General features: G+C 35.7%; 1 protein-coding gene across 2 annotated transcripts; it reads left to right on the top strand.

Annotated features, from left to right (window-relative positions):
* Positions 1-11208: 11208 nt before the first annotated feature.
* LOC100499635 (serine hydroxymethyltransferase 5) lies at positions 11209-16980 on the top strand. 2 transcript variants are annotated; one of them, XM_006601686.4, is made up of 16 exons: positions 11209-11471; positions 11579-11629; positions 11718-11804; positions 12232-12353; positions 12797-12873; positions 13248-13372; positions 13553-13645; positions 13767-13859; positions 14090-14287; positions 14443-14547; positions 15044-15109; positions 15255-15332; positions 15618-15729; positions 15805-15915; positions 16067-16236; positions 16619-16980. In XM_006601686.4, the coding sequence occupies exons 1-15, from the start codon at positions 11382-11384 to the stop codon at positions 16213-16215; spliced, it is 1557 nt and encodes a 518-aa protein (XP_006601749.1). In that variant the 5' UTR covers positions 11209-11381; the 3' UTR covers positions 16216-16236; positions 16619-16980. The 2 variants fall into 2 exon arrangements, with proteins under 2 accessions (XP_006601749.1, NP_001237509.1); NM_001250580.1 differs by lacking the exon at positions 16619-16980 and having other exon boundaries at positions 11382-11471; positions 16067-16215.
* Positions 16981-17465: the final 485 nt, after the last annotated feature.

The raw sequence follows: 17465 nt of genomic DNA, 5'->3' as shown, positions 1-17465 counted from the left end.
CTAGTGATCATAACTCTGACCTTCCTCTGCCGAAGTGTCAGCTGGTGTATGTCATCCTGACACGGATGAGCGTCCATGTGGCTCAGTTGATTGCTAACGCCATCTATTTATTTGCAGGTATGCCACCCACCAGGCACCCTCTAGACCCGAATAAGTCTAACAGGGCCCTGAGGTTTCCAGCATTGATCACAGGCCTCTGCCAGTCATTCAGGGTTCCCATCACACCTAGTAAGGTGATCCGACCGCCGATCACCGGGACCTTCATTGAGAAGTATTGCACGCCTAGGCAGGCGCAGGGTGATGCACCACAGGCCACAGACGCACCGCCACCACCTCATCAGGCTGATCCTGCTGGGTCATTAGGCATGGAGCGGTATCTACAGCACTTGGTTCGCCAGCAGGTGGCCAACCACCGGGGGCAGTTGCAGATACATGAGTGTCTCTACCAGCTCAGTCTCAGTCAGCAGGGTCAGGGTTTCGTTCCTTTTGCGTGCCCTACTCCTGATCAGTTTAGGGCTGAGGTCGCATGGCCCGGAGATTGGCCCGAGGCCCAGGAAGGGGAGGCGCCTGTAGAGGCTCCCGGTGATGCAGAGGAGGCCCGCATGGATGAGGAGATGACGGATTTGCTCGGTTTCTTGGGAGGGAGCGGAGCCACATGACTATGGGATCCCCAGATTCATATTCTTTTTTATGTTTCATCCTTTATCATTTACATGTTATTTTATTTCTATGACTTGAGGGACTAACGTTTGTTTTTGTTGTTTTGATTGTCATTTGTTTTGTGCATATATTTTGTTTGGACTATTGCCTTAATGCTTACTTCGTTATTGTCGATAATGTTTGTTGAAATTCCGGAACCGTGTAGAGTCTTCATTTAGGAACATCGTCCTAAAATAAAACGAACAAACATCAGGATAACACCAAGAATAGAAAAAAGAAAGAGGCGTTGTGAACAAAATGTCATGTCTGTATATGAAGAAAAGAAAAGAATTTTTGTATATAAAAAGTGTATGAGTGTGTATAAATAATGTGTGAAAAGAAATTCTTGTGTGTGAGCAATGAGTGTATATAAAGAAATTTTTGTATAAACAACGAGTGTATGTTGAAAAAGGAAAAGGAAATCTTTGAAAAGGAATAGAGGTTTTATATAGACCATGTTGATATAAAGAGAAAGAGTTTTTTCAATACGTGTGTATATAGAAAAAGTTTTTCCGTGTATAGGAATGTAGGTGTACAGAGAAAAAGCTTGTCTCATAGATAGCGATGGATGTATAGTTTTTGCAAACATGCATAAGAAAAATGAAACAAAAAGAAAAGAGAGAGAAAGACCTCGAAGGTCAACATATTACGGTCATAGGAAGCACAAATCATTCGTAGAGAGCAAACATATCTTTTGGAAACAAGAAACTAACGCTAAGAGTTTATTTTCCAAAATAACCGAAATTTGAATGGATGGATTCGTTGAACCAATGAAAGAACATAATTTGGAAACGTTGGGTCTACTTGCATAAATCCCAAGCCTAGTATCACGATGCCATAAACTGGATGGTTGAGTACCCACCTAGCTGTATGCATGACTAATTTTGCACGTTGTTTCTGAATCATCATTGTTACGCGTGCCTCGTGGAAATGATATGGAAGTTTAACCCAAAACTGACACCCTACACATGAATTTTTTTCGCCCCAAATATCAAAATTGGGCACGCACAATGAAAAGACCATGTTGAGACACAACCTTAAGCTACTTTGGACCTCGGCCCATGAAGAGAATCCTCATCCTTTCCCCCGAAGAAGAGGACAGCAGAATCTCCTCAAGGGAGAGCGAATAACGAATGCTAAAACCCGAATTCCCAATCAAAAATCAGAAGAAAAAGAAAGAAAGAAAGAAAATAAAAGGAAAAAGAATGATTCCCGATCGAAGATCGGAAGAAAGCAAAAAGGGAAAGATCGGAGGAAAACAGAATAATTCCCGATCAATAAAGGAAACCAGGAAAGAGAACAGAAGATCTTCAGACCAGATAAATTTTCGGCGAGGTAAATGACCGCCGGCAAAGGGAAAACCCATTTTTGAAGTGGTTCTTCCTTTGGGATTGCCATTCAAGGTCGCTCCCGACTGGCGACGTCTCACACCACATAAACAAAGAGGAAAAGACCGAAACACCCAGCTTCCTCTCCAAAAACACTACCCTCGAGAAAATCCTATTGGTTCGTGATCGCGCGTGTAATCTTTTGGTTCGATAGGAAATCATGTGCAAAATAAAGTCATGGTGCAGCTATGGTTTGGAATTAGGGTAAAACACTTACCTGTGTGAGTTTTTGTACACTATGAATGATTTTATTCCCAGTTTCTGTTTGACCCGACATTTCCCTTGAATGTTCATTTAAAAGCTAAACGTTGACATCCTACCCTTCATTTTCGGTTACAAGGAAAACTATTTTGGCATAAGCATATTGTTTCTCTAAAATAGGTGCTCTCATGAATGATTTATTTTTCCTTGCTACAGCATGTTCGCCTTTTAGGTGAAATAACCCGGTGCACCATTCGGTCCAAAAATCAAATCTTGTTCGGAGCCCCACGAATTGATTGCCTAGCGCTGTTCGTGCATCCTCCACCATCGAGTCCGGAGCCCCACGAATTGATTGTCTAGCGCTGTTCGTGCGTCCTCCACCATCGAGCCCGGAACCCCACAAATTGATTGCCTAGTGATGTTCGTGCGTCCTCCACCATCAAATCTTATTCGGAGCCCCATGAATTGATTTCCTAGCACTGTTCATGCATCCTTCACCATCGAGTCCGGAGTCCCACAAATTGATTGCCTAGCGCTGTTCGTGCGTCCTCCACCATCAAATCTTATTCGGAGCCCCATGAATTGATTGCCTAGCGTTGTTCATGCATCCTCCACCATCGAGTCCGGAGCCCCACGAATTGATTGCCTAGCACTGTTCGTGCGTCCTCCACCATCAAATCTTATTCGGAGCCCCATGAATTGATTGCCTAGCGCTATTCATGCGTCCTTCACCATCTAGTCTGGAGCCCCACGAATTGATTGCCTAGCGCTGTTCGTGTATCCTCCACCATCAAATCTTATTCGGAGCCCCATGAATTGATTACCTAGCGTTGTTCATGTGTCCTCCACCATCGAGTCCGGAGCCCCACGAATTGATTGCCTAACACTATTCATGCATCCTCCACCATCACATCTTATTCGGAGCCCCATGAATTGATTGTCATTCATGCATCCTCCACCATCGAGTCTGGAGCCCCATGAATTGATTGCCTAGCGCTGTTCGTGCGTCCTCCACCATCAAATCTTATTCGGAGCCCCATGAATTGATTGCCTAGCATTGTTCATGCGTCCTCAACCATCGAGTCCGGAGCCCCACAAATTGATTGCCTAGCGCTGTTCGTGCATCCTCCACCATCAAATCTTATTCGGAGTCCCATGAATTGATTGCCTAGCGCTATTCATGCGTCCTCCACCATCGAGTCCGGAGCCCCACGAATTGATTGCCTAGCGCTGTTGGTGCATCCTCCACCATCAAATCTTATTCGGAGCCCCATGAGTTGATTGCCATTCATGCATCCTCCACCATCGAGTCCAGAGCCCCATGAATTGATTGCCTAGCGTTGTTCATGCATCCTCCACCATCGAGTCCGGAGCCCCACAAATTGATTGCCTAGCGCTGTTCGTGCATCCTCCACCATCTTATTCGGAGTCCCATGAATTGATAGTCATTCATGCATCCTCCGTTATCAAGTATGGAGCCTCTGGTGAGGGGAAAATACGTTTTTTGTTATTTCTCCAATCGGTTCCTTCACCAAAGATGTGTATACGTATATATTATGTTATTTTTGTTTGTTGTTTGTTTTGTGCAGAGAAAGAAGAAGGAGAGACGGGAGTCACTTATTTCAAATCGTTTTGGTTTGGGACTATTGTGAAAGAAGGTCCAACGCCTCAACTTTTCTCACCAAGTAAAAATGGATCATTTTAAGGTCCAACGCCTTAAATGACCACCTTCCAAGTAAAAAAGAATCACTTGATTCGCCCCTTTTGAAAGAACTACGTAGGTCTGATTTCCTCTTCGATGGAGGGTACGTAGGAGCAAGAGCCCCGCTTTTGTCGACCTCAAAAATAAAGAAGAAATAAAAGTTTAGATACATAATTTCACACAATTCTAATCTAAGGCTGTTATCCTTTGGAACAAACGTGAGAGGTGTTAATACCTTCTTCAAACGTAAAAATAACTCCCGAATCTGGAATATTCTTCATGACCGGTTTCCTTTGATTTTTCTAACGTTTTCCTTTCAATAAACGTTGGTGACGACTCCGCGCATTTTCCTTTCTTGGAAGACGCACCCGTGAGCCTCGCCTCGCTCACCCGCAAAAGGGTAGGTTGCGACAACTGGTTAGGATTATTAAGGACAATAAAAAAAATTCTCTAGATATTTAACACAACTACATATTTAAAATTTTAAACCTTAAATCACTAATTAAATTAAAATAATCCTATACGAGTTAATTTAAGAGACTGGTGATTAAGTGCCCTCTTCTAGTGGTTGATTCGCTGGTGTCTTTGGTTGTAGGCTTTTAGCTCAAGTTAATGAGTGCATTTTGAATAGTGGCTAATCACAAAGTTACGGAGGAGGTTTATGTGCACTAATCCGTTTGGTTTAATCTGAATAAGTAATTTTCTTTATCTTTCTGAAACAACTTTTCAATAGTTATTTCTTTAAAATCAAGCTAAAAACACAAAAATGCTTATAGTTTCCTTGGCCTATTAATCCTACTGTTTTATGCTGGTGAATCTAATTTCCTATTGTATCTTTGAGAGAAATTATTCATTTTATAAAGAAAAAAATCTACAGCATTTATCCAGCAGGAAAAGATAATGTTTAAAGAACACTGCATTTTGGAGATGTTATGTGATTTTATAGATGAGCTACCCTATGTTTTTTCTGATGCTCTCACCACAGCTATTTCGTTACATTTAACAAATTAAAATAGTTAATTAGTTGAATGTTTAAAATTTAATTTTTAACTGAAAGCTGAAATTAATTTAATTATTTTAATATATCTGAATAGTTAATTTGTAAAGATATATTTATATGATTTTTGTATAATCTTTTATTTTATAGACAAAATTATTTTTAAGTAAGTATAATTCTAATTTTTTAATGAATTGTGAATTCTTATAGTTTTTCATTACAAAACTATTATAACCTTTTTTTGAAGATCAAATATTTTTTGAAAAATTAAAATAAATAATTTAATTAAAACAAATAATGTGATATTAAAAGAGATTTTTTTAAAAAAAATTGATATTAAATAGACAATAAATATTATATTATAATAATTATAGTAATAAATTATAAACTATATATCAAAACGCTACTTTAAATAATATATATAAGAAATAATAAATTTATTATTCAAATACTTCTAGTTTTTTGGTATATAAATACTTTCATTTCTATCAAACTAATAGATTAATCAAATAAGTTTTTTATACCAATTAATCAAATAAGTAATGACTTATAAAACAGACTGCTGATTCACATCCTTTAAAAAAAAAAAAAAAAAAAAACGGAACATAAGTTGGCAAAAGATGCTCCGTAGGCACTCCTCCCCTCCCCTCAAAGAAATAGTTCAATGTTTTGGTGGCAAGTGGCAACATCTGTTTCAAGCATTTGAGTTACCCTATCAACTTTCATGGCCCAAGAATCAATTTGTGGCCAAGAAGCGGTAGTTGTGGATTGGCCTTTCAAGGCCTACGTTATTTGCCAATATATGCATCTCAATTTTCATTCTCTGTTCATTTATTTCCCCACAAAAAAAATAAAAAATGTATAGATGAACTTCCATAATGCGTCTGCATAAAGTCAAGTGTGCATTTGATCTTCACATCTCGTTGTTGCTTTCCATCATTTTTTTTTTCAATAGAAACAAACAAATGTCTATGTGCAATCGAAGCTTATAGCTCATCACCTCTAATTTCCTACTCGTTATCATAGACTAATGCTAAAAATTCAAATTTTAGTAGTTACTAAGTTTAAGTATACTAAATTCAAATTATTATTATTATTATTATTATTATATATAAAGTCTACACTGAGATTATCGGATTGAAGACTCGTCTATTCATACAATAGAAAAATAATCTTACAAATATTATTAATAAGATATTTTGTCATATATATACTTTTATATACGGTTCTGTGATAGAAAACTTCAATCTATGGTTCTACGAGCCATTAATGCAAAAACCTCCTTTCATTTTTCTTTCAAGTTTGTGACTTTTTTATTTATGCAATATTATAATTAAATATATTTGGGCATGTTTATATCAATAAATTTAAGCAGATTCAACTAAAATAACACTATACCTTCAAAACAAAACTAAAATAACACTACTAGAATCATAATATTATTTATTGAGTTGCCTGAGTAAGATGTGAGTTATTATAAATTTGTTTGTCTTCGATAACTTACAAAATATGTTTGATGCAAAAACTTCATGCAATTTTACCTTCGATTTTTGGTCTGCACAAGTTTATAATTCCTTAAGAAGCTAGAGTATATTTCTCTTTAAAAAAAAGTATAGCTTGCCTTGGGTGTAATAAAAAGAACAGGAAAGAAGTATATTACGCATAAGGTTATTGGGAAAATTGATAACCACAGGATCAGGTTATATATGATATTATAATGTAAGAAGCTATCCTTATTCCACGTATGACGAAACTGTTAGAATCATAATATCATGAAGAATTTAACACAACCATTAGTATTATGAAGAATTCAAACAAGAGATTCTTGAATTTTGATTAGGAAAGAACAACTATCAACGATTTATGTGTTTGGTGAAAATTGTTACCATAGACATTTTATTGAAACGCTTATAATAGATTTTTAAATATTTATAATAAAAGTAATAAAATTTGTTATTATTCTTACCGGATTTGACAAAACCTTCTCATAGTGGTGTTTCTAACTTCTCAATGAACAAATGAACAGTAGTGAGTATACTTGCAAAGACACCCCAATGCTCAAGTCAATGGTGTAGAAGTAAACAAGTATTATAATATAGATTGAATTAAGAGTTGATTTACCTGAACCTTAATAATTCTCTTTTATAGAGGTAAAATTGGATGATAAAATCTCAATTTCCCTTTTAAGAAAATATAAAATAGGAAAATATATGATTTTATCTTATATTTCCTCTAATAATAGATAATATTCAATTTTAGAGGATATCTCTATCTTTTTGGTAAAAGATAATATTTCCCTCTTACCTTAATTATCCACTAGATTCTCTAAATCTGAGTTGCCTGCTTGGTCGGTCACCGAGTACAAAGGCTTCTCAAGTTCGAGTAGTACATAAGTCTCTCAAGCTTTGAAGCTAGTTGTATGAGTTTTATATATAAAAAAAATAATTTAAAGTCCTCAACTCTGACTTCGCTATTGTCCAGTCAAGTTCGAGTGTTAATTATTGGTCTGGTTGTAGTCGAATATGAGAGCGATGTCCTCTTTGGCTAAGTTTTTTTAACTTAGTCATTAAGGGAATTGAATAGTTAGTGATGAGTCCAAATGGTTAAGAATTTAGAGCGACATCTTATCAATTGTTATGGTCATTTAGACACATTTAAAGCTTTCACACATCTTCAAGAAAGGCATGATGATTGTGTCCTTTGAAATTCAAAACATCATTGGGATACCCAAGGGTTTTGTCTATTCCCAGTCGTTGATCTATCTCCTCAAGGAAGGATCTTATGCGTCCTTTTGGCCACTAGAAGTTTCCAAAAGACTATAGAAAGATTGAGAAAGCTTTTCTTCTCTCACTCTTTTGCTTTTGTTCTTTCTTCTCCGGCCAAATTCCATATTCTTCGGTCATCTCTTTCTCCTCAATCTATTTTTCACAGTCACCCTATTGCCTTCCAGGTACACACTTTCTACCCTCCTTCTCTATTCATTATGTCTCATTCCAAAAAGGGTTCTATGCACTCCGTCAGGGGTAGGATGTTGTTGCCGGAGGTTGGCCCTATTGGTGAGATTTCAAATGATGATCCTTCTCAACGTCATGGCGGTTTTGATGTCTTAGTGACCAGGAATCTAGTATTCCCCTTGGTGGCACCACTGTAGTTGGTGGCATTGCTCATCTAGTCATCGACATTGTCGCCCCTGCTAGTGAGGGAGAGCCTCACCCAAACCCGTGGGCTCACTCCCTTCCTAGGGAGGAAGAGACCGAGTCCTCTCTACCCATTCCTCCTCATAATGTTATTGACCTAGACTCAGAGGCTAATGTTGTTCAAGTCTTGGTCCATCCTTAATTTATTCTTGCTCCTCCTAGAAAACGTAGTAAGGGTAGAAAGGAATTCCCTTTTATGACCCTTTTGGGCTACTCTTGGGTTCATGAGGAAGTCGGGTCCTATGAATGTAGTTTCCTTACTTATGAGTCTATTACTGACTTCCTCGAGTCTGTCGAGTTCTATCACATCGAAGGATTGGATGTGATGGTCATCACGTCTTGTCTTGCTAATTTCTAGCAAGCATGTCTTTATGCGTGCTTATTTGGTTGGGACTCACTTTATGTATATGTATTCTACTCTCTTCTTGAGCCTATATCTTACCATCCCTTTTGATAAGTTTGACATAGATGTTCTTCGAGAACTTAATGTCGCCCTACCTAGTTGCATCTGAATGCTTAGGCAGCCATGTGTGCTTTCAGGGTTTTATGTGGCGAATTCTTTATTACATGTACCACTTCCAAACTCCTTTATTACTATAACGTGAAAGTAAAGAAAAAAGGGGTTTGGGTTTCTCTTATGGCATTCTTGGACAAGCATTTATCAACCCATATATAACCTCTTATAAAAATTTTAAGGATCATTTCTTCCAAGTTCGTCCCAGAGGCCAGGCCATGCCAATTAGTTTACTTTACAAGGGGCAACTTGTTTCCCTTTTTATTGGATTTCTTCCCCTAACAAGGATATCACAAAACCTGTGGTATACATGTAGAGGTGTTCATAGGTACGAGTCACCCATGAATCCGAATTGACCTAAATCGATCCGAACAGTTTGAGTTGGGTCATTTATGTATTTGGGTTAAAATCGAATCGAACCAATCCAAACTATTCATGTACGGGTTGGGTCACAGATTTAGATTTATAAATCCAATCAAAACCGAACTGAACCAATCAAAAGTTTTAGATTTGTTTGGTTTGGCTTTAAATACTGCTAATATTGAAACTCAGTGTATTAGAACTACAAGTGTTTGGACTACTAATATTGAAACTTTTTAAGGTATTACTTTCAGGTACATTGTTATTTGTTTCACCTTTTTTCATATTTATTTTTGCTTCCATGTTTATAATATTAATGGATCATATTTTATCCATTTATTTCAGTAAATCTGGTTGGAACAAATCTGATTGTAGCAAATCTGGTTGCAGCAAAGCTTATTGCAAGAAATTAGTTTGTAGGAAATAGTTATGATTCAAACTATTATAGTAAATCTCGTTGAAGAATATTTTGTTTTAATTTGTATTAGTCTATTTTAGAATATTTTGTTGATGATATTAAATGAATCGATTTTACTACTTTTAGACATTTGATAATATTGTTAATTATATTGGATATTTGGATGAATCATGATATAAAATAATAATTCTAAGAAAATAAAAGATCAAATTTAAATGGGTAACCCGTTGGCCCGAACCGAATCAAATCGTTCATGAATGAAATAGGTTGGGTTGAGTTTCAAAAAAAATTGTGAAAATCGAACAAAACCAAACTGATCAAATTTGATTGGGTTGGATTTTGAATTTGGCTAAAATTGGCCCGAACCGGCCCATGAACACCCCTATATACATGTCTCCCTCCGAGCAGAAAGATATGAGTGTACTTCATAAGTTTCCCATGGCTCTTCATTGTAAGACCCTAATGGACATGCCTTTCTCCAAAACTTCGACCATGAATTGGGATCATGAGTATTGTTTTGTTATTTTTTCTTTGCCAAGTTCTGACCCTGCTTTTCTTTTTTCAGGAATTATGGCCATGTTTGATTATCAATTCATCAAGAAGTCTTAGGCTGAGAAGGTTCAGGTCGACAAGGCCAAGGGAAAGCAATGGGATCGCATCGAAGATGACTAGGTTCCTCCTCCTCTTCCCATAAGTCCCACGGTGGGGGCCAAATGTTCTTACCGGATTTGGCAAAACCTTTTCATGGCGTCGTTCCTTCGTGAGCTTTTCCATGAACAGTGGTGGGGTGCACCTCCGAAAACAGTCTGACGCTCAAGTTAGCGGCAAACAAGTATACATGTATCAGAATGTAGGTTGGATTAAGAGTTGGTTTACGAAGCTTGATGATTTCCTTTTATAGAAGTGAAATTGGATGATAAAATCTCAATTTCCTTTTTAGATAATGTAAAATAGGAAAATATATGATTTTATCTTATCTTTCCTCTAATAACAGATAATATTCGATTTTAGAAGATATTTTTATCTTTCTAGTAGAAAATAGAATTTTTCTCTTACCTTAATTAAATCCATTAGATTCTCTAAATCCGAGTTGCCTGCTCAGCTGGTCACCGAATATAGAGGTTTACTGAGTTCAAATATTATAGTTATTTTATTCAAATTTTTTCATTGAAAAATATACAAAAGTGAAACTTACATTAGTTTAGGTTGCATAACCATACATATGAGAAAATGTAAGAATTTTTTGTGACAAAATGTATGTAACTAATTTGTTGTATGTTGATGTTTAGAAGACATTATTGGTACTAAATAAACGTTTTTCAAAATCTAACACACTTGTATATGTTTTATTTAGTATTAAAAATATTAAAATATTTTCATAATAATTCTATTTATGTATTTAAAGTTAAAAAATTGTGAATTTTACTTTTATTCAGTGTGTCTCACTTATGATTTTATAAGTTAATAAATTTTTTAACTAATAATAAATAGAAAAAAGTATATATATATATATATTAACGGGAACTTTTTTCAAGCACCTATGGGGAAATGCTAGTAGGTTATGTAATTGAATAAATATTGCATAAATTTAGCTTAATTTTAAGAAAAAAAACTTTTTTTTTTTGGTTTTTTCCAATAAATATTTATAGAAAAATTTACACATGGGAGAAAAAATGCTGCCTGTATGGCCGTATCCTAATTAAGACATGTTGAAAATTATTACTATTATTTAAAAAAATAGAGGAATCTAAAATCTGAGGGTGGGTCCCACAGCGTGGCGCCATGCCAAAAACCGATGGAGAGCACTAGCAGTGGGATTGGGATAACGATTAACGAGCGGCTTCTTCAAAAACACACAAACGCAGACACACTACTCTTTGTCTCTGTTTTGTGTGTGTGCGAGAAATGGCGATGGCAATGGCGCTTCGCAGGCTTTCATCTTCAATTGATAAGCCTCTTCGCCCTCTCTTCAATGCGGGTTCCCTCTACTACAAGGTTCTTCCTCTCTCTCGGTCTCTTACTCTTACTCTTACTTCCTAGTTCCTGCTATGATCTTCATTCTCCACCAGTTTTTTATTCTTTTTTTTTTCGGCTTTTTGTAGTCGTCTTTGCCTGATGAAGCTGTTTACGACAAGGAGCGACCCGGAGTTACAGTAAGTCCATTGCTATGAACAATTTCACTTTCTTTCTAAAAGTTTCGTTCATTCATGATTTGGTGAAGAAAATATTGCGCCTTTGCAGTGGCCGAAGCAGTTGAATGCTTCACTTGAGGTCGTTGATCCTGAGATTGCTGATATTATTGAGCTTGAGAAAGCTAGGCAATGGAAGGTATCTATAATTGTTTTATGGTCATGTATCAGGTGGTCCTTCCTTATTAATTTATAAGGAAAAAACGTGTTTTTAGTCTCAATACTTTTCGTTAAACTTTGTTTTAGTCTTTCTATTTTCAGATTGATGAATTTAGTTTTCTAACTTTTGAAAATAAGTAAACTCAGTCCTTCCTCAAATTTAAAGGTTTTTGACCGCCAGAAAATTGAAAGAGGGATTAAATTCACATATTTTATAAAATTGGGAGACTATAAATTTATCAATTTAAAAGTACAAAGACTAAAACCAAGTTTAACAAACAATACAAGGAAAAAAAAAACACATTTTTCTCTAATTTATATCTTAGGATTGAAATTTGAAATCAAGTCTATTAATAAAAGTTATGATGTATAGATTGACTTTTTTTGTTTTTGGGTGAACTGTGAAGGGGCTGGAACTGATACCGTCAGAGAATTTCACTTCTGTGTCTGTGATGCAAGCAGTTGGATCTGTGATGACCAACAAATACAGTGAGGGGTACCCTGGTGCAAGATATTATGGTGGAAATGAGTACGTCTCTCTCACTTTTTTCATCTACATGTGTTCATATTCAGGCTCCTCTAAAGTTACTAATTTAGAGAGTAAAACATGTAATTTTAGTTGATGAGAAAATCAATAATTGATATTAGGTGCACATGTGCAGTAAAAAAGAGTGCTTGCAAATAATTCACTTTCTAACGCCATTCTCTATTACTATTAGTTAAAATTTATTATAAACTACAAAATTTTGAGTAAAGCTCATCAAATAACAAGTAGAATCTACAAATCATGGATGTAATGGTTAATTTTCTTATCACTGGTATTACTAATTTTATCTTTACTTGCTTTAGAAGAGTGAAATCTGTCTTCATAACTAATCCAGGAGCACAATGATGTTTATTTAGTGGTTGGCATTTTGGATCTTATTCTTCACAGAATCCAAATTCGAAAAATTGTGGATCTTTCCTTTTCAGGTATATTGACATGGCTGAAACACTATGCCAAAAGCGTGCCCTGGAAGCGTTTAGATTGGATCCCGCTAAATGGGGAGGTAAACACACAAAGACAAATAAAATAGCGGCACAATAAAAAAATACCCTGCTTTATATATTTTTTGGGCTTTACTAGAATGTACTATTTTTCTCTTCTTGTTATTAGCATGCAAGTGAATGTGCCTATTCCTTGGGAGCTATTATTTGTTTATGAGCCATGGTACTAATTTTTCTACAGAACTCTGAACTTGTTTTATACATCCTAAGGTGGAATTAATCTAAGATTCAAGAGGTTGAAGTCTGACATTGGCTTTGCTGGTTAAATTTTGAAATAATCACTTAAGAGCTTTTTCAATGTCCTATAGATTCATTAAATTTTGAAATAAATTTTGTCCAAGTCTTCTGATATGCCACTGTTACCCCTTAATTGCAGTGAACGTGCAGCCTCTGTCAGGGTCTCCTGCAAATTTCCATGTCTACACTGCATTGCTTAAACCTCATGAAAGAATCATGGCACTTGATCTTCCTCATGGTGGCCATCTTTCTCATGGATATCAGGTACTTTTGAAGTTTGAACTTCCACCATTCATTTCATCTTATAATCAAATCTATAGTGTGTATATGGCTATTTAATAATTATTGTCTTTTTTATTTTGATATCTTTTCAAAGATTGAGTAGACCTTGGGGTCATTAATGAAAAATTATACTCGTTTAATATTGCTGCTATAACTACGCAGACTGATACCAAAAAGATATCTGCTGTCTCAATATTTTTTGAGACAATGCCATATAGATTGAACGAAAGTACGGGATACATTGACTATGACCAGGTATCATTGCAGGATATTTTTATCATGGTTGTGATGCTTTTAGCTACATTTCATTGATATTTTCATGTCACCCTTTTATGTCATCTTGTGGTTTTTGTGATGTGAAAATCTTGAAATGCAGATGGAGAAATCAGCAACACTCTTCAGGCCAAAATTAATTGTTGCTGGAGCTAGCGCTTATGCACGTCTGTATGATTATGAACGTGTACGCAAGGTAATATGCATTCACAAGTATACGGTATAGGATGATTTTATAAATAAATTGCATAGTAGAATTTTTTATTTTCACCTTTTACTTCGAATGCTGACCTCACCAAGTAGGATAAGACAGTTGTTTTTTTCCCCTTTTTTTCTTGGTGAAGGGATAAGGCTGTTGTTGTTGTACCTTTTACTTTGAATGATACTATGGAAGTCCCAAGGTTAAATTTGTGAAGCATGTTACAGGTTTGTGATAAACAGAAAGCTATATTATTGGCAGATATGGCACACATCAGTGGATTGGTTGCAGCTGGTGTCATCCCATCACCTTTTGATTATGCAGATGTAGTTACTACCACCACTCACAAGTCACTTCGGGGACCACGTGGAGCTATGATATTCTACAGAAAAGGCGTTAAAGAAATTAACAAACAAGGAAAAGAGGTAAGTATCCTGGAGAAAATAATTTGACATTTTTGTTTATTTTGATCTCTGTACTCTCGGATTTCATTCTGATCAATAGGATAGTTTGTGTTGTTTCCTACTTGAGTTGATGTAAATTCATAAATCATAACAGTTGTTCTTCTTGCAATTTGAAGCTATTGTATGACTATGAGGACAAAATCAACCAAGCTGTTTTCCCTGGACTGCAAGGGGGCCCTCACAACCACACTATTACTGGTTTAGCTGTTGCATTGAAGCAGGTACACAAGTGGAGATGATCATAATATGATAATTACTTTTATCAGTGTTTCAATAGTGACAGACTGAGATGGAAAGGATCTGTGACACTTTATGTTTTTCTTTATATTTTTGTATCCACTTACAGCTGCCAATGACAATCAAATGACTTTGTAGTAAGATTCTTCTTCTATCTTAGAATAATAATGTTTATATTAGGGGTTTGATTTGCTACGTGACCTAATTTGAGGATAACGTAGGTTACTTTCTGCAATCCGTAGAAACTTCAATATATGTCAAATGAGTGGGGTGAATAAGTCTTAAAATGAGCATAAGTTAGTAGCTTTAAAAGAGGAGTTAAAAGGTTCTCCACATTCTTTAAATAGCTTGGAAACCAGATTCACTGGAGCCATAACTTCTTTTTAACCTTTAAAATAATTGATATTGTGGAAATACTAGTATGTGCTCTGCATATATTTATTTATTATCGTATATATTTCTTTCTCTTTGTGTATGCAGGCCACAACTCCCGAATATAGAGCATATCAGGAACAAGTTCTCAGCAACAGTTTTAAATTTGCACAGGTACATTACAGAAGCGAACGTCTTTCCTGACTATTTTGGTTCTTAATCTGCAAAGTGGTTACTAATTTCTTTTTCATATACAAGAAGTTTTTTATACAAGAAATTAACTTCTTGTACCTAACACTGAAATTAAAATATGTCCCAGGCTCTAAGTGAGAGGGGCTATGAGCTGGTTTCTGGGGGAACTGAGAATCACCTGGTTTTGGTGAATCTGAAGAATAAGGTAATAGGAAATTGTTTTGGGAATTCATGTAAGCCTCAGTGGCTCTGAACAATAAATCATCTCATCTAATGCTGGTTGTTTGTATTTAGTCATAAAACTGACATGAATTATTAATATACTACTTACTGTTGTGGTTTCATTCAGGAGAAATTTTGTAACATCTTAAAAGGCATATATTATGTCAGATCAATAAAAGAAAGCAGTAATTTATTTCATTCTAAAGGATCAGTAAAATAGACTAATCTTTTTTATTATTATTATCATTATTTTTAAAAAAATGTGCAGGGTATTGATGGCTCCAGAGTTGAGAAGGTGTTGGAAGCAGTTCATATTGCAGCTAATAAAAACACTGTTCCTGGAGATGTGTCTGCCATGGTTCCTGGTGGCATCAGGATGGGTACAAGCTCTTTGTTGCTTCTATTATAATTTTTATGTTTTAATTCACTTACATGATTTCTCTTGTGGAATTCAGGAACCCCTGCTCTTACTTCTAGAGGATTTGTTGAGGAGGATTTTGTTAAGGTAGCAGAGTTCTTTGATGCAGCAGTGAAGTTGGCTGTGAAGATTAAGGGACAGAGCAAAGGTTCTTACTTCTTAGATCTTCATTATGCTTCCTGAGTTTGCGTTTGTTTCTTTATCTGAAAATGACTCATAAATTATTTTAACTTCTTTCTGTTGGCTTGTTGGGTGCTTACTAAGCTAATATGTGGTTGATGTTGAAATTTTTTAATCAGGAACAAAGCTGAAGGACTTCTTGGCCACAATTCAATCATCTTCTACCTTTCAATCGGAGATAGCAAAGCTCCGCCATGATGTTGAGGACTATGCAAAACAATTTCCAACCATTGGTTTTGAGAAAGCTACCATGAAGTACAAGAATTGAGAAAAGAAATTTTTCCATTAGGCATGTGTTATTATTTACTTATTTTCTCATTAATTTATTCATTTTCCTTTGTCCCATATTTGTTGCTAACAAGAGGTAGCTAGCCACACAACTTCAAAATCGTGCACTAGAGACTTTGTTCTTGTTTCATTAGAAAAGCTTGTCTACGTTATATACTTATATTTCATTTCATAGTGTCCACTCAAAGCTTCAATTTATAGAAAAGGCCAAAGCAAATCTGGTGGAACTTTTAAAAACTGATATTTAAATGTGTGATATTTCGAAATCATTTTTCTTGTCCAAGAAAGCTTGCATTTGAGATTTCTACCATCAAATTTTCTCAATTAAGACATACAAATCCTAGTCTGATGTTCTCTAACAGATGTATTTTGCAATGTGACAGGTCATCCCGTGGTCTTACTGGCAAGCAATTCAACAAGATCAGTGTTCCTGATTCATGGTAGAGGATGATAACATATTTAAAAAGAAATGTCAAAAGCCTTTATATGTTGATGAATCCAGAAAATCTTGGTCGTTATGTTGAAATGTATAGATGCATATGTAATAAAGGCTTCAAATACCAAATTTCTTAAACAGATGATTGTTGAACCTATCCCCTATAATGGGGTTACAATCAATCATTAGTGGTTGTATCTGCTATAAATTCAACTAGACTCCTCCACTGCATAGAATCCCGCAGGATTCTGATATGAATTATTTTACCTTGATGATATTGTTGAAATATAAACTTGATTTGGGCCTAAATTAATTATTTGGTTCCTTGGACTTAGTTATTTTGGGCTTAAGTAATTATGGGTCATGTTTCTAGAGAATTCTTGTAGTGTTTGGAGTGTCTAGATATTTCTTATGGTTGTAATATTCTCTAGAATACTCTTTGGATCTCTAGAGTTGAGAACTCTCTAGAATTAGTGTGTCTAGAGTTCTCCTTAGAGTAGTATAAATAGAGATGTAATCCTACACATTTGTATCAAGCAAAAATACAAAGTTCTCTCCTCCATAAAGAATTCTCCTTCCTATCAAGTTTCTATTCAAAGTCTCCAATATTTCTAAACACTTTTCCTAAACATAAAAAGCCTTATTTCCAACAAAGTGGTAACAGAGCTTCAAGATCCTCAAAAGATGGCGAATGGAGGTTTTCCTTTCCAAATGCCAATGCTCACAAAGAACAACTATGATAATTGGAGTATCAAGATGAAGGCGCTACTAGGAGCTCAAGATGTGTGGGATAT

This window comes from Glycine max, chromosome 18, assembly GCF_000004515.6.
Source record: "Glycine max cultivar Williams 82 chromosome 18, Glycine_max_v4.0, whole genome shotgun sequence".
In the NCBI taxonomy this organism is placed as follows: Eukaryota; Viridiplantae; Streptophyta; class Magnoliopsida; order Fabales; family Fabaceae; genus Glycine; species Glycine max.
Note: the sequence above shows the minus strand (reverse complement) of the source record. Positions and strands in the feature narration are given on the sequence as shown.

What these genes read in the sequence shown, in the direction of transcription:
- LOC100499635 (XM_006601686.4), top strand. Translation starts at nt 11,382, where the DNA reads ATGGCGATGGCAATGGCGCTTCGCAGGCTTTCATCTTCAATTGATAAG. An exon ending in AGGAGCGACCCGGAGTTACA is followed by an intron (nt 11,630 to 11,717) that starts GTAAGTCCATTG and finishes GCGCCTTTGCAG; the next exon opens with TGGCCGAAGCAGTTGAATGC. An exon ending in TGGTGAATCTGAAGAATAAG is followed by an intron (nt 15,333 to 15,617) that starts GTAATAGGAAAT and finishes AAAAATGTGCAG; the next exon opens with GGTATTGATGGCTCCAGAGT.